The 23,442-nt window shown below is 50.2% G+C and overlaps 2 protein-coding genes across 13 annotated transcripts; one reads left to right on the forward strand and one right to left on the reverse strand.

Moving 5' to 3' along the window:
* Positions 1-481: 481 nt before the first annotated feature.
* On the reverse strand, positions 482-5,194 carry TMEM176A (transmembrane protein 176A). Of its 5 annotated transcripts, none has more exons than XM_021078755.2 (7): positions 5,156-5,194; positions 4,215-4,422; positions 3,635-3,745; positions 2,525-2,581; positions 2,144-2,356; positions 1,283-1,393; positions 482-782 (listed from the first exon to the last, which is right to left on the reverse strand). In XM_021078755.2, exons 2-7 carry the CDS (start codon positions 4,404-4,406, stop codon positions 735-737), a joined length of 732 nt encoding a protein of 243 aa, XP_020934414.2. In that variant the 5' UTR covers positions 4,407-4,422; positions 5,156-5,194; the 3' UTR covers positions 482-734. The 5 variants fall into 5 exon arrangements, with proteins under 5 accessions (XP_020934414.2, XP_084861709.1, XP_084861711.1 ...); XM_085005583.1 differs by having other exon boundaries at positions 482-808; XM_085005585.1 differs by having other exon boundaries at positions 3,557-3,745.
* Positions 5,195-5,323: 129 nt separating this feature from the next.
* Positions 5,324-11,563, forward strand: TMEM176B (transmembrane protein 176B). Of its 8 annotated transcripts, none has more exons than XM_085005586.1 (7): positions 5,324-5,380; positions 7,366-7,582; positions 8,537-8,647; positions 8,945-9,001; positions 9,231-9,443; positions 10,532-10,651; positions 11,283-11,563. In XM_085005586.1, exons 2-7 carry the CDS (start codon positions 7,403-7,405, stop codon positions 11,370-11,372), a joined length of 771 nt encoding a protein of 256 aa, XP_084861712.1. In that variant the 5' UTR covers positions 5,324-5,380; positions 7,366-7,402; the 3' UTR covers positions 11,373-11,563. The 8 variants fall into 8 exon arrangements, with proteins under 8 accessions (XP_084861712.1, XP_003484042.2, XP_084861713.1 ...); XM_003483994.5 differs by having other exon boundaries at positions 7,398-7,582; XM_085005587.1 differs by having other exon boundaries at positions 7,402-7,582.
* The last annotated feature ends 11,879 nt before the right edge of the window (positions 11,564-23,442 follow it).

The following is a 23,442-nucleotide window of genomic DNA, read 5'->3' on the forward strand; positions in this document are numbered from 1 at the left end:
GGTCCCTGCCCTTGCTCAGTGGGTTGACGATCCAGCGTTGCCGTGAGCTGTGGTGTAGGTTGCAGACGCGGCTTGGATCCAGCGTTGCTGTGGCTCTGGCGTAGGCCGGTGGCTACAGCTCCGATTCAACCCCTAGCCTGGGAACCTCCATATGCCGAGAGAGCGGCCCAAGAAAAGGCAAAAAGACAAAACAAAACAAAACAAAAAAATCCAACTCTCAAATCAAGTATTCGCCCTCTTAAATCTGAATTGTAGGGAGCAAGCCTCAGAGTCTCTGTTCCTTTTATCCTTCGTCTGCAGACCTTTGGACCTACAGTCCCAGAACCAGCCTCGAACAGAGTCTGTTTTCAGGGCTGGCAACTCTAGACCCACCAGGCAACGGGGAGTGGGAGCGGCTTCGTAGTTTTGCTGTTGGCACCTTCTCCTCCGCCGTGCCCTGCCCACCCCCCGCCCCAGCCGAGAGAAACTCCATGCCAGGAGCTGGGAGCAGCGTCAGGAGAGTTTATTAACATTGCTCAGGAGGAGACACGAAGCAGGCAGGACGGTGAAGCTGAGCAGGAAACGGGCAAGAGCAGCTCAGACGGCTGGTGGAGCGGGGCGGTGGCCAGGCTGTAGGGGAAGGGTAGGTGGGGCTGGGGGGGGGGGCCTCCCTCTGCCCCGAGTTTTCTCCCAGGAGGCAGAGGTGGGACCCATCCAGGTGGAGCTCCAGGTCTGAGTCCTCTGGAGGGGTGGGGCTAGATTTCACCACTCGCGGCAGTATCTTCCAGGAGAAGGTCTCCCTTCTAAGGGCAAAGGCAGGATGAGTCAGCTGGGGGCAGAGAGAGGGCGCAGGCTTCGTTCTGGAGCCTGTCAGATCCAGCATCAGCCTCTCGGTACCTGATGCGGCAGAGCCCTGAGGTCCCGCTATGGACGCAGACTTCCCTGGCTTCCTGGAGTCTTTGGATGGGGTGCCACTTGCTCAGGGACAGGGGCTCCCTGGGCTGAGCCACCACTGGGGTAGAAAGACAGGAATGCGAGTTCCTGCGGTGGGGCAGTGGGTTAAGGGTCTGGTGTTGCCCCAGCTGCCCTAAGTCGCAGTTGCGACTTGGGTACCTCCACATGCTGGGCTCGGGCGTGGCAACAAAAAAAAGAAAAAAAAAAAAGGGAGAGAGAGGAATGACGCGCCCTTGAGACTCACTGTACTACTGACCCTTTTCTCCTCCCCAAACCACCCGCTGTCCACGCCCATCTCCCTGGACAGCCCCCTGCCCCCAACACACAGTCACGTGCTGGAAGGGCTCACCTCCTTCTGTTGGTACCTCCTCCAGCAGCACAGACACAGGGGGACCAGAGACGCCAGGAGCAGCAGAACCCAGACACCTAATAGTATGACTTGAAGGCCTGTGAACATGGCCTAGGACAGAGGCATGAGAGGGGCTGTTGCCCTCTGGGCTCTGTCTCCATGCGTATGGGGCATGGGGTCACCCTCCACCCCATTTGTCCCCGAGTCTGTGGCTTCCAGGGAATGGGGGGCTGAAGAAAGAGCCCCAAGGGCGTGGGGGGGTGTCAGTGGGAATAGCATGCAGAGAGCAGCTAGAACCCCTCTTCTCGGGCCTCAGTGTCCTCATCTGAACAGCCTCGGGCTTGGGCCAGGATCTGGTTCCCTGACAACCCTGAGACTTGACAGAGTCCAGGGAGAACATGTGTTTAACAGCTTCACACTCTTCACCCCTTTGCAGCATTAGCTCATTGTTTGTGGTTTCAATGTCTCTATTTCCCTTGAACCTGCTGTAACACCCTCAACCGCAGGAATGGCTTCTCTTTTGTTCAGGGTCACGGCTGTGGTGACCGCCATCACACCTGGGGCAGAACAGTGCACACTCTTTTTTTTTTTTTTTTTTTGGCCGTTACATGGCACTGGAGTTTCTGGGCCAGGGGTCAGATCCGAGCCGTAGTTGTGACCTAAGCCTCAGCTGCGGCAATGCTGGATCCTTACCCCACTGCGCCAGGCTGGGGATCGAACCTGCGTCCCAGCGCTCCCAAGATGTTGTGTCACCATGGCAACTCCAAGCTCACGCTCTTTCGGATGGACTGCCTCACCCTCAGCCATGGTGTGGCCCTCCCGGTCCACCACCCACTGCCGTGCTTTTGGCGGCCCAGCTACCTTCAGCTTGTCCAGGTACAAGATGCACAGCTGTTGTCTGCTGACATCTGGATTTGGGGTGCCGGGGGGCCAGGTGGGACCCCAGGGTGGAGAGACATCACAGATATTGTCATAAAAAGAATAGTGGTACTGGTTGAAATTTGCAGCTGCAATGACGATGGCGGCAGTGGCCGTTGAGAAAGCTGTCAGCGCGAGCGCGGTCCTTAGCAGGGCCTGGAGGGGTCAGGACACAGACAGACCTTGGGGACTCAGTCTCTTCTAGAGCCCAGCCCAGGGCTGAGAGGGGGAAGCCCAGTGGAGCTGGCCTGTGACGGGGCAGGAGGCTTGGGGTGGCCTCCAGCTCTGGGCCTGGCATCAAGCCCTGCCCTTCCCCGAGCTCACCCAGTAGATGCCACCACGTTTCTCATACACGAAGGCGACAACTCCAGCCAGCACAGCCTGGGGAGAGAGGCAAGCAGCTGGGTTAGCACGGAGTGTGCCAGCTGCCTGCTTCCCTTGCTCTCCCCAACCCCCGCCGCGAAAGCCAACCCTCTGGCTGGCCCTTCTCCCGAGCCCTCCATGCGGCCCCGAGGTTTTGAGCTAAGCTCTGCTGTGTCTGTGAGATAACAGTGAGGGTACCGAGGCCTGACTTAAACTCACGAGACGTCAGGACCCTCTGGTTTCGTGACAAGGAAAAATGTGTCTGGGGAAGCCAGGCCTGAGCCCTCCTCGCCTTCTCCAGAAGCACTCTTTTTAAGCAAATCACCAGGGGCTTCATGGAGGCCCCAGGGTGGCAGGTGGGAGCTCCAGGTTGTTGGAGAAGCTCTCAGCTCAGGATGAGTGTCTGCTGTCTTGGGGGTAGGGGCCTGTTCCAAGGTGCTCCGTCACCCACCCGGAGGACAGGAAGTCTGGTGGATCAGAACCCTGTTTGACGATTCTATAGCTAATCTCAGTGTTTTGCCACCTGGGGGTGGGGTGGGTGCTGTGTGTGTGTGTGTCTCTGTGTGTGTGTCTCTGTGTGTGTGTGTGTGATTCCTTTTGATTTCTCTCTCAATAAATATGTTTTACAGTTGTCCTGTGAGCATGGGCCTGCCAGAGGGCATCTCTGCCCTACCCTAACCCAGCCACCAGGCTCCTCCTGCAGTCAGCGCCCACCCATCTGCTGATGTGAGCACTGCTGTTCTCTGACACCCATTGCCTGAGGCCCACTGGGTGCAGGGGTGCGCCTCCCCCATCCAAATGCAAGCCTCTGGAGCCGAGCTGGGTCCTAGATCTTTAGCTGGTTTGCTGTTGAAGGTGGGGAAGCCTGGGGCGGGGACCCGGGAGAGCTGACCAGTGACTGGCCCTCCCAGCCCTTAGCTTGGCTAATTTCCCATCTGTCGAAGCAGGGCCTCGGCCTGGAGGGCTTGGAGTCCTTTTAGTGGCCAAGTCTACCTTCTGATGGGTCCATGGTGGTGGTCTCTCACCTCCGACAGGAGGTCCATCTGCCCGCCCTCTTCCCGCCCCACTCACCACAGCCCCGGTCCAGATGGGAGCTCCCGATTCCCGCAGGGTGGTGGAGCGGGAGATGTAGAGGAAGCCTCCCAGGACCCCACTCAACACCCCCAGCACGATCTGCACCACCTGAAAGATGAAAAACCCAGGGAGTTCCTGCTGAGTCCCGGTGGGTTAAGGATCCAGTGTTGCTGCAGGTGTGGCAGAGGTCGTGGCTGCGGCTCAGATGCTATTCCAGGCCCAGGAGCAACCCTCTGCACCTAAGTCTGAGGATCTGCCACTCCAGGTATGAGTGGTTAGAACCCACAAAGAGGAGGGGAGAGGACATGGGGGAGAGGAGGGCGGGGGGATGGCTCAGGGCTCCGCCAGCTGGGATTCAAAGGGGTCAGCATCTCGTCTGTCCCCCTGTAGCCCACAGCCTATCCTGCCGACAGGTTTTATGAGGAAGGCCAGTAAGCGAGGGAAGAGCCAGACCTTACAGTCTGGGAAGAAGATAAAACTGGCTCCGCATCCTGAGCCAAGAGGAGGGGGCTTCCCCTTCTCCGTCGAGGGAGCCTGGGCCCCGTCCACACCCCACGAGGCAGGCAGCCCTACTCACCCAGGAGGCCACCAGCAGCCGGCTGCTGCCCAGGGTCTGGGATGCAGTGCGGGGCTGCAGGACCAGGGGCTGCAGCAGGGAGCACCCGCTCAGCAGGAGCTTGGCCAGACCTGACTCCTGGTGGACGTGCACCTCGATGCGGTTGGGCTGGGGAGCCCCAGGCCCCGCCTCCCCACCGTCTGAGGTTCCCATGCCTGCAGACACGCTCCTGGGAGGAAGGAAGGGGGCGTCGGGGAGGAAAGGTTGGCAGGGGGTTTCCACAGGTTTCACGGAAGCTGGGGACTGGCAGAGACCCTGACACCTGGGACTGTCTCGAGGGGTGTCGCCGAAGAGATGCCTGTGCTGTCACCGCAGAACCCACCCAAACCTCTTCTTCACCCCAGAGCTGCTGTGCCTCCCTGTCTCCAGGGGCCGGACCAGGCGGTCCCCGGAGCCCTCATCTCGCCCCGTCCTGCTCCCAGCCCACTGGAGACCTTGGCGCCCACCCTCTCCTCCAGCGCCCTCAGGCTGCGGGGCAGACCTGAGTCCTGGCTGATGGTGGAACTTCTATTGAGGCAGCTGCTTCCCAGCTGAGCCCAGGACCCACCCCACCCCTGCCAGCTGCTAAATCTCTCTCTCTCCACCAGTGGCTACTCAGCCCGACACGGCAGTTCAAACTGCCCTGTCCCCCAGCCCCTGCCCCGAGCCCCTGCATGAGGGACCATGTCCTGGGTTGAGTTGGAAGTCAAAGGTCAGAATGACTCAGCATCAATGGGGGGGGGCAGGGGTGGGTATCTGGCCTCCAATCCTGCCTCCTTCCTGGAGTTACCTCTTCTACGCCGTGGTTGGTCCCTCCCTCCTTCCCTGTCCACAGCACATTCTAGGGGACTATTGAGGGTGGGGAGGGGTCTTATGAGAAGGGACTCTGGGGAAGGGCCGCTTGGGCTGTAGGCCTGCCTCACCTGTTCTCCTCAGGGACCGGGGACCGGGGACCGAAGGCCAGCAGTCTGGATGTGATGCAGGGCTGGGGAGAGCCACTAGGGCAGAGAACTGGGCAGAAAGGGGCGGGAGTTGGTGGAGAGCCAGAAAGGGAAGGGTGAGGCCCCTCCCCATCACGGGGTCCCTCCAGGGTTTTTCCGGCTTCCAGGTTCGCTGGGCTCCGATGCCCTGGAAAGCACAGGAACCAGGTGGGTGGCCTGGGAGACCTCAGGGCTCACCAGCCTTGGGGAAAACCTATGAGGCTGTCCTTTCCCTTCCCCCACCTGGGCAGGTGCTTTCCGAAAAGGATGCGCCTGTGTCGTGAGCGTGTGCGCCCCGGGGTGCGTGTCCTCCGAAGAGGTATGAATGGGCCCATGTGTGCGTGTGCGTGTGCTCTGCCTCCTCCGGCTGCCTGATGATCTGCTCAAGACCGAACACCCCCTCGAGGGGCCCCTTTGGCCCAGCTGTTTTCTGGGAAATGAACATGCCGAAGGTCAGGCCCTCCTTCCTCCACCCCTTTCTTCTGCGGCTCCTACCCGCTGGCCTGTGCCTCTGCTCTGCTCTGCTCTGCTCAGTGCTGGCTCCCATCAGACAGCAGGTGAGCCTTCACAGCCCCCGGGGTCCCCCTCCCAGGAGACTCGCGGCCGGGTCTCCTCTCTCTTTCTCTCCAGGAGCCTCCAAGACCTGTCCCTAGTGCCCCCTGGCCTGTCTCCCAGGGTGTCTTTCCCCTCCCATTCCTGGTTCCCCTAGGAGCTCTCGGGAGAAGGGATGCAGTAGATGGAGGATGTGGCCCAGAAAGATGGCTGGGGAGGGCGGGGGCCCATGCCTGGCCACGTCAGCCCAGCTCTCTGTTATCTTTACTCTGGGCGGGGAGGCTGAGGTTCAGGTGATTTTTCGGTGAGAGGTCCTTCGATAACAAAGGCCAAATGTGGATGGCCTAGGGCGTAGCAGGGGTCCTGGCTTTCTCTCCCTAGCTTCTGGGGCATGGGGAGGAGCCGGGCAGAGGAGAATGTCCAGCCTGGAGTCAGGGTGGCATGGGAGGGACTCTTCAGGGGGCTGGTCTGGCTCAGAGGAAGAGCAGGAAGCTAGGCTGATCTGGGACTGGAGGTGGTGGTGATGAGGGGGGGTAGCGGTGGTACCCAGGGGGTTCAGAGGGAGCACAGTCAAGGCACAGTCAAGGCTGTATCATGATGCCGACTCCTGGGCGCCAAGGAAGACTTGGTTAGAATCTGGGCTGGGCTTCCTTGTGTGGGTCTGGGAACAAGTCTGAACCTCCTCGTGCCTCTGCAGAATTGTTAAACACCTGTCCTTCACCCCTCAAAAAAGGCCGGGTAGGTGAAGAGGGAAACTGCTCTGAAAAGTACATCAATACAAACGGAATGATTTAAGGCTTACTGTTGTTGCTGGTGTTATGAGAATTGGTGTTAATAATATGATGTAGGAGTTCCCTTGTGGCGCAGCGGGTTAAGAACCTGGTGTTGTTACTCCAACGGCTTGGTTTGTTGCTGCGGCCTGGCCCAGGAACTTGGGCATGCTGCCAATGCAGCCCCCCTCCCCCTCAAACTTTATGATTACCTGTAGAGGGTCTCTTTTGGAGCTAGGCAAGGTGATTCTAAAGTGTGTAAGGAAAAATAATCTAGCAAAAATGCCCTTGAAAGAAAAAAAGTACCAGGGGGTGGGGTCAGGCAAAAGCTCAGCTAAATATTAAACTCTATATTCAACATTAAAATTACGGTGATCAGACCTATCAATGGGCAGACTAAAGACTAAACAGAACATACACTTCAGAAGGTCATTGTCTGGGAGTTCTCGTCCTGGCTCAGCAGAAATGAATCTAACTAGCAGCCATGAGGACACAGGTTTGATCCCTGGCCTCGCTCAGTGGGTTAAGGGTCTGGTGTTGCCGTGAGCTGGAGTGTAGGTTTCAGACGTGGCGTGGATCCCACGTTGCTATGGCTCCGATTTGACCCCCAGCCTGGGAACCTGTTGGCAGCTGCCGTAAAGGCTGATGGCAAGGGCTGAACTTCAGGTCACAGGATGAAAACTCTAGAGGTGATGCCGATTTGCATCCCAGACGGAGGTCACTGTGACGTCGATACCTGCTCTGGGGCCACCCTTTGGATCTTGACCGGGAAACTCTTTTCTCTCCCTGCGTTCATGCGATGTGTTCCTTTGCATGTTACCTACTTTCCAGACCTCTCATCTGTACATCCACCTCCCCGGCAGGCAGGATGGTCCAGGACACGTTGACGGTGCGCGGCATCGAGGTGGCCCAGCCCACCCACATCGACATCCACATCCACCAGGAATCCGCCTTGGCACTGCTGCTAAAAGCCGGGGGCTCCCTGGTGGAGCGCCTTTCTCACCGTCCGCCCAAGGCCAGCACGAGCTATGGACAGTTGACACTCGGGGTAAGAGTGGGCTGGCTGGAGAGGCGGGTTAGCGAGGTGACACAGGGGAGGGTAGCACGCCTTCAGAAGGAGGCCAGAAAAGGAAGGGGGTGGAATCCTCATGAAAATTCACTATGGGTATCCTGTCTTGTTTGGGAAAAAGAAGGTTTGGGACGTTTTGCCATAGAGATTTGGATGAAGGGAATGATGGGCTTCTAGGCTGCAGCGTGAGCAGTCCCAGCCAGAGGCGGGGGATGAGTGAAGAATCCCTGCAGGCTGGTGTTTTCTGTTTGTTTGTTTCTTTGGGCTGTGCCCGGGGCACCTGGAAGTTCCCGGGCTAGGGATCGAATCCGCGGCACAGCACGGGCATCCTGGCGGCTGTTAATTCAGAGTAACCGAACCAGAGTAAAGAGAGTGGGACTCATGGCGGAAGGTCCTGACACAGGCCTGACGTGGTCCGTGCCAGCCCGGGGGTGGGGGCGGGAGGGGAAGCGCGGGAGCAAAGCCTGCCCAGTACAGGAGCCTCACATCAGGGGGACATGCCCCCGTGCCAGCACCTTGCTTAGCCGCTGGCTGGGCGGCCACCCAAGCGTGTGCCCTCTGCTGGAAAGATGAAGGGCCCCTCAAGGCGCCGCCCACCCTGTGCTGTCTGCTAACCACCCTCCTTCCTTGCAGGGTGTCTTTGTGACCCATCCTGGACAGGATGTTGGGCTTCCCAAGGGAAAATGAGGAGGAAAAAGCAGGCGTCCTCAGGCGGTATTTAGGAAAAGTGAGATTTAGGAAAAAATGAAAGATAAGTCAGAGGGATGAGAGTGAATCAGGACGGGCTGCTTCCTGGAGGTTAAGGGGGTAGAACTTCCAGACTCAGAGCTGGGAGGAGTCAAGGCAGAGGAGGAGGAGGGGGAAGCCACTTAGGTGGAAGCTCCTAGGCGCGAGGGCTCATGGGAAGGGGTCTGGCTTTCCCGTCTCTGGCAGGTGACGCAGGTGCTGCTGGGGGCTACCAGCTGTGCCGTTGGAGCCCTTCTCTACCTGGGCTACGGGACTGATCTGCGTGCCTCTGGCTGTGCCTTCTGGGCAGGCTTTGCGGTAAGTAAGGAAGGGATTGTGAGCTCTGTGGGAGGCCAGGGGTGATGGACCAGGGGAAAGAAATTTCCTTTGGATCTGGCTCAGGGATTGGGGGAGAGACCAAAGACTCAGAGTCCAAATGCCCCACACCTGGAGAAAGCCACCCTCCATTCTCCTTTTTAAGGCCTGGCTGGGGAGCGCGCAGCAGGTGTAACGGGAATTTGAATCGGCTGTTCTGGGGATTGTTGGGAGAAGGGTGATGGGAGGTCATTTCGAGAGAGTCATTTGGAGGACTTTGCTGGTTTCTTCTCTTCCTAGGCCATCGTGGCGGGAGCCGGGGCCATCGTCCATGAGAAGCACCAGGGCAAACTTTCAGTGCGTCTTGGGCATCCTCTGTGCCTCACCTTGACCTCTGCTGCCTCTTCTGTCTGCATTTTTCTGCCCTTATTTTCTGCCTTCTCCCCTTTGGCTTCCAATATCCTGGGATCTTTCCTGGAGGGATACGGGGGGTTTCCTGGACCAGGAAACTGGGAAAGAGGGGCCTGGGACCCCACAGCTCTGCCATCCACAGAGGAAGGCTGCATCCGCAACTTCTTTCTTCCAGGGCTTCGTGTCAGGTCTGCTCATGCTGGCGGGCGCTGCCACGGCCGTGGCTGCCGTTGTCCTTTATGTGAATAGCTTAACCCGGGAACCTGACCGCCTCTTCAACATTGGCTCCATGTGTGATTCCTTAGTCCCCACCACTGAGTCCCCACACGGGGACTCCTATTCATCATGGGAGGAGGATCGCTGCAGAGCCCACATGAAGATGGTGGTGGTGAGAAAGGAGAGTCCAGCCTTCTAGGGATGCAACGCAGCTATGAACTGGGGCACTGGCGGGCAGAGGCTCACTGAGCTTGGACCGCATCCTAGGTCTTTGGTTTTAACTTAAGCTGAAGACATTGTTCAGATCCTCAATGCGTGAGAATTCCCTGAATCAAAGGGGCTGAGGAGCAAAGAGGAGACATTCAGGAGACAAGCTCAGGAATCTCCCTCCGTCTTTTCTGGCATGTGGTTGTCATCAGTTGTCTCTTGCTGCCTAACACAGCACTGCACGACAGGGTGGCTTCATGCTACCAATTCTTATTGGTAGCATTCTGTGGGTTGACCAGGCTCGCGATCAGATGTCAGTTGGGAGTGAAGTCATCCAGGAGCTGCCATCAGCCAGGGAGTCTCCAGTGGCTTCTCCATGTGGCTTGGGCTTCTCGTAGCCCAGATACTAGGTTCCAACAGGGACTATCCCATTGTGAGCATTTCAAGAGGTACGAAATGCAAGCAGCCAGGCCAGTTAAGGGCTACTGCCCCAGAGCTAGCATACTACCACCTCACTGCCTTTTAATTTAATTTAACTTAATTTTTGTCTTTGTAGGGCCACACCCGCAGCATGTGGAAGTTCCCAGGCTAGGGGCTGAGTCAGAGCTGCAGCTGCTGGCCTACACCACAGCCACAGCCACCCAGGATCCGAGCTGTCTCTGTGACCTACACCACAGCTCACGGCAACACTGGGTCCTTAACCCACTGAGTGAGGCCAGTGATTGAACCCGTGTCCTTATGGATCCTAGTTGGGTTCACTGCTGCCGCGCCACCACGGGAACTCCTCCACTGCCTTGTATTGATCAAAGCATCCCCAGGCCCTTCCAGATTCTAGAGGGTGGAGCAATAGACCCCACCTTTTCAGAGGGGGTGGTAAGGTCACGCTGCAGACAAGCAAATGGGGTGGAATTGGTGGCTGCCACCATAGTTGGAAAATGCAGTCCACTTGGTGGGAAGTGGTTAGTTGGACGCCCTCTGGGGTGGCAAGGTGACAGTAAGAGCAGAATCAGAGGAGGGGCACCTGATCTAACTTTTTTCTTCCTTTATCTTCAGGACTTGTTCCTAGGAATCCGTGTTCTGCTCCTGGCTGTCTCTGTCCTGCAGAGCCTTGTGGCCTTGGCGTCCCTGGGCCTGGGTCTTCAGAGCTTGTGCAGCCCGGCTCCTCAAGCCCTGGTGAGCTGTTAGGAAGGCACTGGGGAAACGGGGGCTGGTGGGGATTGGGGCGGGGTGGGACATCGGGGCCGGGACCCCGCTCAGCAGTGGTCGTGCCCCACCTCACTCAGCTTTTCTCCTGTGCTTGGCTTCCCTCTCGGATGATGTGACCTCAACACTGTGTTCTGGGCGGACGTCTGCCTCTGCCTGCCCCTGCTCTCTGCTCTTTTCTGTTCTCGGTCTTGTCCAGCTTCCCTTCCGCCTTCACCTTTGCCTTCCCTCCTTCTTTTCTGCATTATTATTAATTTTGCTTTTTAGGGCTGCACTTGTGACATATAGAGGTTCCCAGGCTAGGGGTTGAACAAGACCCATAGCTGCCGGCCTACACCACAGCCACCGCAACACAGGATCCGAGCCGCATCTGCAAACCACACCACAGCTCACGGCAACACCAGATCCTTAACGCACTGAGCGAGGCCAGGAATCGAACCTGCAACCTCATAGTTCCTAGTCGGATTCGTTTCCACTGTGCCACGGTGGGAACTTCACCCTCCTTCTTTCTTTTGCCGGATTTCCAGGTCTAAGGCGCTAACTCTGCCCCAATCCTTTTCCTCCCAAGAATTGATTTTCCTCTGTTTTTATTCCCCCCCAGGATGAGGAAGGGTCAGAGAAGCTACTAGGGGAGAATTCAGTGCCTCCCTCCCCCTCCAAGGAGACCACCACGGCTGTCATTGTCCTGTGAGCAGCCAAAGACCCTGCCGGGACAGTCTACGCTCCCAGGGCCACTGCCCTGTCCCCCCATTGCTTCCTGTGGTGACACCCTCCCTTCCCCTCCACCCCTCACCCGAAGTTCCCTCTCCAGGTCCTCAGTTCAATGAACAGGTATTGTCGCATGTCCCCCAATGCTGATTAAACAGAAACAACCACAACAAATACGTTCGTGCAGAAAGGATGTGGTCTCCCTTTGTTGATAGACGTGGAGTGTTGATATACATGGAATTAAAAGAGTTATTTGGAGTTCCCGTCATGGCGCAGTGGTTAATGAAGCTGACTAGGAACCATGAGGTTGCGGGTTCGATCCCTGGCCTTGCTCAGTGGGTTAAGGATCCCGTGTTGCTGTGGCTCTGGTGTAGGCTGGCAGCTACAGCTCCAATTAGATCCCCTACCCTGGGAACTCCATATGCCGCAGGAGCGGCCCTAGAAAAGGCAAAAAGACAAAACAAACAAAAAACCAAAGGAGTTATTTATTACAAGGTCCCAATAAGATTAAATTTAAATTTGCGTCCCGCTCTACATGCCAAGTGTGAAAACTCCCTTTTATGAGTTCCTTCTGTTCCAGGTAAAGGGAGAAGAGCTCTCTAAACTTAGAATCTTTTTTTTTTTTTTTTTTTTTTTTTTTTTTATTTTCCCACTGTACAGCAAGGGGGTCAGGTTATCCTTACATGTATACATTGCAATTACAGTTTTTCCCCCACTCTTTCTTCTGTTGCAACATGAGTATCTAGACAAAGTTCTCAATGCTATTCCGCAGGATCTCCTTGTAAATCTATTCTAGGTTGTATCTGATAAGCCCAAGCTCCCGATCCCTCCCACTCCCTCCCCCTCCCATCAGGCAACCACAAGTCTCTTCTCCAAGTCCATGTTTTTCTTTTCTGAGGAGATGTTCATTTGTGCTGGATAAACTTAGAATCTTTTTACCTGCTAGGATTGTCTGAAACAGGGTTTGCCGTCCCCTGGTCTTAGACCCCAGTGGAGGGAGCGGCTAGTTCTGCTGGGTGATTGACAGGAGCCCTGGGGAGCCTAGATATTCTTGCTTCCCCAAGCATGACTCTGCCCTATCTAGGGGTTGGAGGGGCTCCCACGTTTTGAGAAGCACGGGGGTATTCACACCTAGGAGGCTTGTTCGGATATGGAACAATCTAATAAAAGGTTTGTTTGTAAACAGGTTCGGATATAGAACAAACTCCCTTGAATTTGATCGCTTTAATTTTTTTTTTTTTTTTTTTTGGCCACCACTCAGAGGCAAGCAGAAGTTCTCCCACCAGGGATTGAACCTGTGACAACTGCTGGGTCCTTAACCCACGAGGCCACCAGGGAACTCCTCTTTAATTCACTTTATGAACTTCTTCACCTTAGCGTTTTATTATTTATTTTTATTTATTTTTTATTTTTTTGTCTTTTTGCCTTTTCTAGGGCTGCTCCCTCGGCATATGGAGGTTCCCAGGCTAGGGGTCCAATCGGAGCTGCAGCCACTGGCCCACGCCAGAGTCACAGCAACGCGGGATCCGAGCCGCGTCTGCGACCTACATCACAGCTCATGGCAACGCCGGATCCTTAACCCACTGATCGAGGCCAGGGATCGAACCTGCAACCTCATGGTTTCTAGTCGGATTTGTTAACCACTGAGCCATGATGGGAACTCCAACAATCACCTTTTTTAAAAAAATCCTTTCTGAAGTAGGAAGGAGACATTATAACACAGTGTTCGTTGTCACCAGTAGATGCTGCTCTGGATTTCCGCAGCATTTATTAGTTAGTTTCTTTCTTCCTCTCCCCATCGTCAACTCCCACCCACTCCTCATGCAGGAGGATTTCTGCTTGTTTAGTGGTTTCCTTTGAACTTATAATTATTTTGCTTTTTATGGCCCCACTTGCAGCATGTGGAAGTTCCCAGGCCAGAGGTCAAATCTGAGCTGTAGCCGCTGGCCTATGTCACAGCCACAGCAACCCAGGATCCAAGCTGCGTCTGCAACCTATACCACAGCACATGGCAACGGTGGATCCTTAACCTACTGATGGAACCGGTGTCCTCATGGATGCTAGTCAGATTTGTTTCTGCTGAGCCATGATGGGAACTCCCTGAACTCCTATTATTTTTAAGCATATGCACACAATTAAACAATTCTAAAGGTAATTAATATCCTTATCCGAAACCTGAAACGATGCCATTAGAATGCTCCTTGTTATATGATGTATATATATATATATATATATATATATATATATATATATATGTATATATATATTTAAATTTATTTTTAATTTATTTTTTTTTATGGCCCCACCTGCGGCAAATGGAAGTTCCCAGCCTAGGGGTTGAATTGGAGCTGCAGCTGCTGGCCTACACCACAGCCACAGCAACACTGGATCCAAGCTACATCTGTGACCTATGCTGCAGCTCGTGGCAATGCCAGATCCTTAACCTGCTGAGAGAGGCCAGGGATCACACCTGCATCCTCATGGACACTCGTCAGGTTCTTAACTCACTGAGACACAAGGAGGAACTCCCAGTTATATGATATTCTTATCTTGAATTTTAGTTTTATCTTGATTTATTTTAGCCCCACAAATTAGATATTTTATTTTATTTTGTATCCTCAGTGTTTGTTTAAATTTACTTATGTTTTTATTAAGAAAAAAAATTCCTCTTCTTCCTCTAGTTCAGGACTTCTTTTTGATATCGTTTGATATCATTTTTGATATCATGTACCTTTAAAAGTTTCTTTAAAATTAAAGGTCTCTTGGTGGTAAACCCTCTCAGTTCTTATCTATCAGAATATTCTTTATTATACCTGGCTCACTGGATATAGAGTTTTAGCTTTAGTTAATTGCATCTAATTCTGGCTGCTTTTACAATCTTTATCTTGTCTTTGGTGATTTGAAGATTACTTCAAAATGTGTAGGTGTGTATGAATTTATTTTCCCTTCAATGTTCTTCCTGTGGAATTATTTTTGAAAATTCTGAGTCTTAGAGTTCACACTTTTCTTTTTAAAGCCCAGGAAATTCTGAATTATGCCTTTGAATAATTCCTTTTCCTAATTCTCTGTAAAATTTATTTCTGAAATTTCAATTCGGCACACGTTAGATCCTCTTACACTAGCTTCTTTATCTCCTAGCCCTTTTTGTATTTTTCATCTTTCATCTCTTTATTTCTACCCGCTGCATTCTGGCTAAATTCTTCGCAATTATTTACCAAGTTACCTAATTTCTGCCTCAGTTATGTGTAATCTGCTTTTAACCATTCTATTAAATTCCAAGTTTAATTTTTTTCTAGATATTGTATTTACTTCTTTTTCAAATATTCCTATTTCCTTTTGATATTCTTTTGTTCCTAAGTTATGCTGCTGATGATCTTTTTATTTCTCTAAACTCACTACAGTACTTGTTTTATTTTCTTTAACATAAGTACTGGAGTTCCCATCGTGGCACAGCGGAAATGAATCCGACTAGGAACCATGAGGTTGCAGGTTCGATCCCTGGCCTCGCTCAGTGGGTTAAGGATCCGGTGTTGCCGTGAACTGTGGTGTAGGTCGCAGACTCGGCTCAGATCCTGGGTTGCTATGGCTGTGGTTAGGCCAGCGGCTATAGCTCCAATTAGGCCCCTAGCCTGCGACCCTCCATATGCCTCGGGTGCAGCCCTAAAAAGCAAAACAAACAAACCAACAAAAAAACAAACAAAACAAATAAAAAAACCCCAAAACCAAAAAATACAAAACCCACCACCACCACCCAAATACCAAATTTGAAGTCTATGCTGTTTTTTCCCTCAACTCTCCAACTCTCACTGATAATGTTTTATTTATTTTATTAATTTTTGGACCATTTTAAAGCATCTACTTTGGTGGCATTAAGTTCATTCACATTCTTGTGCAACGATTACCTCTACCCACCTCCAGAAATTTTCATTGTTCCAAATGAAAACTCTGTACCCGTGAAATCCTAACTTCTCCATTTCCCCTTCTGCAGCCCGGGATGACCGCCTTCTACTTTCCATCTCTGTGACTTTGACTAGTCTAGTTGAGGCAGGAGATAGACGGGTTTCAGGACAGGCATGTACAACTAGCCTCTTGTTTACACATCCTGAGGCAGGAGACAGCTGGGCTCCAGGATACGCCTTTACCACCAGCCACCTGTCTATACTCCAAGACAGAAATAACAACAGGCGCAGGGCAAGCAACTGGGACTTGACTTCTTTTCATTGTCTGGCTGTGTGTTCATGGTGGGGCTTGATCCTCCGTTCCGGGCATAAGACATGTGATCCAAACGTCTATGAAGCAGCAGGTCATTTCCCCAGACCGTGGTGATTATTGCAGGAGTGTCACAGTAGAGTAAATCTCAGGGCCACCAGAAAAGGCTCCTGTATGTTATCCTGATCTTGAACCTGCAAAGATATAAAGTTGGAGCTGTAGCAGCCACCTTGCCCCCAAGAGAGAAACTTCTGGAGCTGCCAAAGATCCCATGTCACCGGCTTGACAGTGAAGACAGTGGGAGACGGAGCTAAGAGGTGGGGGAAAAAAACCACTCCCGATGGTATTGCTTGAGCTGTGACTTCAGCAGTGCCTGAAGCCAGATTGAGCCTTGACCCTTTCCATACGTGCCCAACGTATAAGTTTTGCTTAAGCCACGTGCAGTTGAAAGAATTCTCAGTAGTAGGCTGAGAACCTGGACTACTGTAACTGGCCTTTAAAAGGTCTTCAGGGAGTTCCTGTCGTGGCGCAGTGGTTAAGGAATCCGACTAGGAACCATAAGGTTGCGGGTTCGGTCCCTGCCCTTGCTCAGTGGGTTAACGATCTGGTGTTGCCGTGAGCTGTGGTGTAGGTCGCAGATGCGGCTCGGATCCCGCGTTGCTGTGGCTCTGGTGTAGGCCCGTGGCTACAGCTCCAATTGGACCCCTAGCCTGGGAATCTCCATATGCCGCAGGAGCAGCCCAAGAAATAGCAAAAAGACACACACACACAAAAATAAATAAATAAATAAAATAATAAAAATAAATAAATAAATAAAAGGTCTTCAGGCCTAGATCCTAGGATGCTGCCCTCAAATCCTCCTGAATGGGATGCTGTTTCTGGGGGTGAACCCAGGGATACCTGCTTGATTGCTGCTACCTGGGGGAATAAAACATTGTCGTATGGAGGAAAATCACACAAGCTCCGGTGTGATTCCCACGTTCCACTGCCACCCTTCTCATTCACCTTGACCTCGTGAGTGAATCTGGCTTATAAGAACACATGTGGCACAAACAATTGTATATTATATATTCTTTGCAATGAATGCAAATATACACATGCATATATAAATAAATATATATATGTTTATTTATGCTTTTTTTTTGGTCTTTTTAGGGCCATACCCACCACATGTGGAGGTTCCCAGGCTAGGGGTCCAATCAGAGCTGTAGCCACTGGCCTATGCCAGAGCCACAGCAACGCCAGATCTGAGTGGCATCTGTGACCGACTGTGGGCCGTCGGTCTACACCACAGCTCATGGCAACACCGGATCCTTAGCCCACTGAACGAGGCCAGGGATCGAACCTGCATCCTCATGGATACTATCAGATTTGTTTCTGCTGAGCCACCATGGGAACTCTGTATATCTAGTAATATATGCATAGGAATTTTTTTTTTTTTGAAGGAAACACTAAAACTAGTAACACTCAAAGGAGGGAAATTGGGCATCTGGAAAAGAAATACGAGAACTTTTCAATGTATACTCATTCATTCCTACAGGTTGATTATTTCCTAATCAGAAAAGTAATTTAAATGAAATCATTAAAACAAATTAAAAACTTTGTTTAAAAAGTTGTTAAAAAATTGAAGACTTCCCCTAGGTCCTTTCTGTCCGCGATAACCCCGTGCTCCTCCGGGTTTATCACCAAGCCTCTCTGTTTAGTCACTGTACTGCTCTAAATGGGGTGACCACCTGACGCCCTAGGATCCAGGGATGGTTCGCATGCGCAGAAAACGCAAAGCAGAGTCAGGCTGGACGAGCGCAAAACCGCGGGCTGCCAAGAGCCCTCCTCTGAAAGGACTGCGCCATCTCTTTGGGCAGAGAATGGAGGTTTCAAGTGGGGCCGTGATGCTGGGGGTTCCTCGCCTGAAGGACAGGCTGTCTGGGGTGGGGGTGGGGCCCCAGGAAAGTTCCTGCCGGAGGTGGCACGTTCATCTGTAAGGCTGGAGACCAGAGCAGAAGGCCCAGCGAGCTGATGGAGAAGCAGACCCCGGGAGAAGGGAAATTAAAACCATCCAAATAGCATCGGTAGCAAGAAGAGGGATTGCGTGAAATAGCGCATCGATCAGCCGTGCCACCAGGCTACAGACAGGCACGATAAGCAGACAACAGCTACTTAGAGATTAAAAATATAGTTGCTGAGGTTAAGGAAAGTCCCAAGAATATCTAGAAAACGGAAGAATGAAAAAAGAGGAAGAGGTATGAAACACGAGAGAGCAGAAGAGCCAAAGAAGACCCTCCCGATGGCTGCAGTTCTGTTAGAGAAACGTCCACTAACAGGAATCTCTGCAGAGAGGCTGGAGAAGGGGCTGGGGGCGGGGGTGGGGCTGGGGAGCCAAAATAAAGAAAGCTGCCGCCTTAGGAAAGGCTTTAATTTGCAGAATGAGAAGGCCCCCTCAGTGGCCAGCACACGAAATAGGAAAAAAAATAGACTCTTTCACATGTAGTCCCATCTTCATGGAATTTCAGGGCACCCAGGATGAGGAGCGATGCCCAAAGTGAAACAACAAAAAACAACCCTAGGCATTAGGGTGCTTCCAAAGGTAGAGGAAAGAGAGGGTGTCAGCTCAGTCCATCTAAGCTGGGGGCAAATGTGCAAGTGTCCTCGGAAATGATCTTGAACTGGGAATTTTTTTTTGGCCTCGCTCACGGCATGTGTGCATTCCCCAGCCACGGACCGAACCGGAGTCACAGCAGGGACCAAAGCTGCTGCAGTGACCACGCCAGATCCTTAACCTACTGTGTGGAAGGAGAACTCCCTGAATGGGATTTTTAAAATGCACTCAATCCAGTTCTTGAATGAAGGGGCACAAAAAAACCCCACACCACCTGGAATTGAGAAGGTTTGCCTCTTTCACACCCCCTCTCCATTTTTAAAAAGTTTTATTGAATACAATTGATTCTTCCATGCACGGCTGATTGATCAGTGCATCCCAGCTCTAAAGGGTGGGCTCGGGATCCCAGGCTGTCCCACAAAACTCAGTCCTGGGATTTTGATGAAGAGGGAAGGAGAGAGAGAATCTAGCAATGACTAAATCTACATAAGGTCCCCTCCCCCCTCACTTAAGCGGTGGCGTGAGTTGAACTTCTGTTCCCTGCAACAGAAAGGGCCCGTCTGATTGGGCCACTTACTTAGAACTACAGACGATGTCAATGATGAGGAAGGGGCCAGGCTGCCTGCAACTGCTGCGAACGATCCCAACCTGGCGAAAGCATCTTAGAAAGTTATCGGAGATGTCTATTCTTGATTCTTGCCCTGGACGTAATTGCTTAAAAGTAGGTGAGTTTGGAAGTTCCTGGTGTGGCTCAGCAAGCTAAGAACCTGACATAGTGTCCGTGAGGATGTGGGTTCCATCCCTGTCCTCTCTCAGTGGGTTAATGAATACACACAATATGTATTCATTTTGTCTGTTTGTCTTCTTTCACTTGGCATGATGATTCTGAGATCCATCCATGCCGTTGTGTATCAGTAGTTTATTCCTCTCTCTCTCTCTCTCTCTCTCTTTTTTGCTTTTTAGGCCTGCACCTGTGGCATATGGACGTTCCCAGGCTAAGGGGCGAATTGGAGCTGTAGCTGTCCGTGACCTACACCATAGCTCAGGACAACACTGGATCCCGGACCGGCTGAGCACAGCCAGGGATCAAACCCTCATCCTCATGGATACTAGGCGGATTCATTTCTGCTGCACCACAATGGGAATTCCAGGAGTTCATTCCTTTTTTTTTTTTGGTTTTTAGGGCCATGCTCGAGGCATGTGGAAGTTCCCAGGCTGCTAGGGGTCAACTGCAGCTACAGCCACCGGCCTATGCCACAGCCATAGCAACACAGGATCCAAGCCTTGTCTGTGACCTACACCACAACGCATGGCCATGCTGGATCCTTAACCCACTCAGCGAGGCCAAGGATCAAACCCGCATCCTCAGGGATCCTGGCCAGATTCGTTTCTGCTGCACCACAACAGGAACTCCAGTTGTTCATTCCTTTTTATTGAGAAGTAGTAGTTCATTCCTTTTATTTAGAAGTAATATTCCACTGTGTGGATATAGCAAAGTTTACCCACTCACCTGTTGATGGATATTTCAGTTGTTCCCGTTTTTTTTCTTTTTTTTTTTGGTCTGTTAGGAGTAAAGCTTCTATGAACAATCAGGTACAAATCTTTATGGACGTATGCTTTCTTTTCTCTTGGGAGATTCCTAGGGTTGGAATGGCTGGAACATCATGGGGGTGTGTTTACCTTTTAAGAAAGTGGCCAACTGTTTTCCAAAGCCACCCACCATTTCCTCCACCTGCCCACCAGCACGTAGTGAGGTCATTGTATTTAATTTCAGGCAGATCAATAGTCCTTTTTAATGGCTGCACAATATTTCCACAATATCTTTACTGATGAACTTTTACTATGCTTCTTGTATTTTGTTTTTTTGAACGTAAAAAAGTTTATTTCTATCCCCAAAAGAACAAAATTACTGAACCAGCTCATCAAATACAGCAGTTAATGCCAAAGTAACAGTTAAATAACTGGGATTAAATTAAAAATACATTCAACATAAAATTTGAAGACAAAACAGAAAAGACAAATTACTCAATTCCATCTATCTACCAAAAAAAAAACAAAGAAAAAAGAAAAAAAAGAAAAAGAAAGTGAGACATTTCTACCAATGATGCTCAATTCCTAATAACTCTGCTTAATACAGAATGAAAATGTGTTTGACAGAATTATCATATATTTCTTTGTCTTTCATCGGCACTATTCTAGAATGGTCAAGGAGAAAGACTTCAGCTCTCTCGAGGCCAGGCCAGTGCTTGGTTCCCCTTTGTAAAAGTGGTCAATAAATGTTGTTGGTGAGAAATAAAACCTGCATGTGGGTTCCCCCGCTTCTTGTACATACTCATATTCACTGCAGAAAAACGGATTTTAGCTCTTTCTCTATTGCGGGTGCTTGCTTCCTGTATTTTTGCCTCTAGAAGCAAAGCTGTGCTATTTGGCTGCACTAACTGGAATGTTTATTGCTGTGAGATGGAATCTTTGAAACAGGCTAGCTCGCGGAAGGGTATAAATATTTTAAAATGCAATAAATATTATCAGCGAGCTTTCAAAAATGTCTGTAATCACCTACATTTTACCAGGGGTGCATTAGAATGTCCTCTGCCCTTCTCCCTAATCTTACCACCAGCTTTTGCCAGTAGAAGATCTCAGAACTCATTTTAATTTTTGCAAGTAATTTTAATTTTCACTTGCTTGATTATTCACGAAGTTGAGTATATTTTCATTTATGTATTTATATATTGGCTACTCGTTCTCTTTGAACAATCTATGCATATTTGGCACATTTTCCTTGATTTTTGTGAGCTTTTAAACATAGCATATTTTAAGATTTTTTTTTTCAAATCTTTTTTTTTTGTCTTTAACTTTGATGCCGTAATAAGATATTGAACAATATCTTTTCTTTGATAACTTCTGGCTTCATGTCTTGGTTAATAAAATACACTCAGTTCTTGAATTATTCATACAATTTTATGAAATTAAAATTATGTATTTTATAATATTTTTGGTGCTTTTTTTTTCACAGATAAGAATTTAATCCCTCCTCGATTTTATACAGTGTGAAGTAGGAGCTCAGCTTTATCGTCTTCTGGTGGAAAACCATTTGAATAAACACTACTTACTAAATAAACCATTATTTCCCTGCCTTCATCATATGTTAAATTTCATTATTAATTGGAATTTCCTATGTACTGTGTATACTGTTGATTTTCTTATGTTAATATCAGACTCATTTGATTACACCAGGCGTTTTTCATCCCACGGGAGACAATGTATTTTCTAATTCTACATACAAAAATTGGGATTTCAATTGGAATTAAATTATATTTATATTAATTTTGGAAGAATGCATATTTTTCTCAATGGCTGGTTGAGTATTGGCATATTTTAAAAAAAATTTTGGAGTTCCCCTTGTGGCTCAGCCATAACGAACCCAACTAGTATCTATAAATATGCAAGTTCAATTCCTGGCCCCACTCAGTGTGTTAAAGGATCCGGTGTTGCCGTGAGCTGCGGTGTAGGTCGCAGGTGCAGCTTGGATCCTGAGTTGCTATGGCTGTGGCCTAGGCCGGTGGCTATGGCTCCCATTCCACTCCTAGCCTGGGAACTTCCATATGCTGTGGTGCAGCCCCAAAAGACAAAAACATTTTTTAAAATTGAAGTATAGTTGATTTTAAATGTCGTGTTGATAATGTGTATTTGTTGGAGTTCCCCAGTGGCTTAATGGGTTAAGGGCTTTTTAGGGCCACACACACAGCATATGGAGGTTCCCAGGCTAGGGGTCTAATTGGAGCTACAGCTGATGGCCTACACCCCAGCCACAGCAACGCCAGATCCAAGTTTCATCTTTGACCTATACCACAGCTCATGGCAATGAGCAATCCTTAACCCACTGAGCAGGGCCAGGGATCAAACTGGCATCCTCATGGATACTAGTTGGGTTCTTTTCTGTTGAGCCATGACGGGAACACTTCGACTTTCTTTTTTTTTGGCTGTCCTGAGGCTTATGGAGATCCCAGGCCAGGGATCAGATCCAAGCCGAAGGTGTGACTTAAGCCCCAGCGGCAGCAAGGCTAGATCCTTAACCTACTGTGCTGGGCCGGGGATGGAACCTGTGTCCCAGCACTCCCAAGACACCGCTGATCCTGTGCGGTGATCCTTCACAGCGGGAACTCCGTTAGATGAATTAGACGTTTTTCCATTTATTTCATATATGCATGATTGCCTATTGTTCTCTGCTAAAATGAGACAATGTTCAGATCAATTCTACTCCTTTGTTCTAATCCATGCGGGCACTGAGAAATCCTGTTCACATAAATAAATAATAAGGAATAAAAACGAGTTTTTAATGGCAATGCCACTCAGTTCTCTGAACCCCTTCCAAGTTGAATGCCCCCAAACCAGTAATGATCTCTCATTAATTTTTAATTTTATATTAATGGATAGATCTGCCTTCCTTTTTGTAGAAAACAAAATCATGTAAACTGCTGGGCTTGCAAAAGGTTATTAGCCAGTCATTAGAGATGTTAGATTTTGCAATATCTGGGAAGTATCCCAAAAATCTTTACCAAGAAAGACCTAGCAAATGACTCTTTTATCTCTTACTCTTTCATTGAGAGGCCAAAAGGCATCTATTTAGCCCAGTATATCTAAAATATTTAGAAAAAAATAGAAACATTGTAAACTTTGATAAACCTTTGTCTATATTTGTTTTTTCTTCCAGTTTTATTGCAATATAATTGACGTGCCGCACCACGTAAATTTAAGGCATAGAGCATAAGGACTGGAATGGTTATCACAGGAGGTTTCGTGTCAGCCATCATCTCATAGAGATACAAAAGTAAAGAAATAGAAAATATTTTTTTTCTTGTGATGAGAACTTGGAGTTTACTCTCTTCCCTTTCATATGTAGTGCACAGCCGTGCTAAGTATATTTCTCATGTTGTAATTGCATGCTTGGTACTTACTTATAACTGGAAGTTCGTGCCATTATCCAATTCCCCTCCTCTATGCTCTGTCTCTGGTCACCACAAATCTGATCTCTTTTTCTAGGAGGTTTTTTGTTTGTTTGCTTGTTTGTTTTGGCCTTTTCGGGCCACACCCGAGGCATATGGAGGTTCCCAGGCAAGGAGTCTAATCGGAGCTGTTGCTGCCGGCCTACACCACAGCCACAGCCATGCCAGATCCAAGCCTCATCGGCGACCTAGACCACAGCTCCGGGCAACGCTGGATCCTTCACCCACTGAGCAGGGCCAGGGAT

This window comes from Sus scrofa, chromosome 18 (genome assembly GCF_054392235.1).
Source record: "Sus scrofa isolate SSC_HxYL_T2T_F1_AM1 chromosome 18, Sscrofa_HxYL_maternal_Yorkshire_Landrace_v2.0, whole genome shotgun sequence".
Taxonomy (NCBI): Eukaryota; Metazoa; Chordata; class Mammalia; order Artiodactyla; family Suidae; genus Sus; species Sus scrofa.

Coding starts and splice junctions, on each gene's coding strand:
- TMEM176A (XM_085005582.1), bottom strand. CDS start 4,406: ATGGGAACCTCAGACGGTGGGGAGGCGGGGCCTGGGGCTCCCCAGCCC. Junction 2,357..2,524: donor AACGTGGTGGCATCTACTGG/GTGAGCTCGGGG, acceptor TGACCCCTCCAG/GCCCTGCTAAGGACCGCGCT. Junction 1,394..2,143: donor TGTACCTGGACAAGCTGAAG/GTAGCTGGGCCG, acceptor CCTCTGTCCTAG/GCCATGTTCACAGGCCTTCA.
- TMEM176B (XM_003483994.5), top strand. CDS start 5,356: ATGCCCTGGAAAGCACAGGAACCAG. Junction 5,381..7,397: donor CTGGAAAGCACAGGAACCAG/GTGGGTGGCCTG, acceptor CCTCCCCGGCAG/GCAGGATGGTCCAGGACACG. Junction 9,444..10,531: donor CCCACATGAAGATGGTGGTG/GTGAGAAAGGAG, acceptor CTTTATCTTCAG/GACTTGTTCCTAGGAATCCG.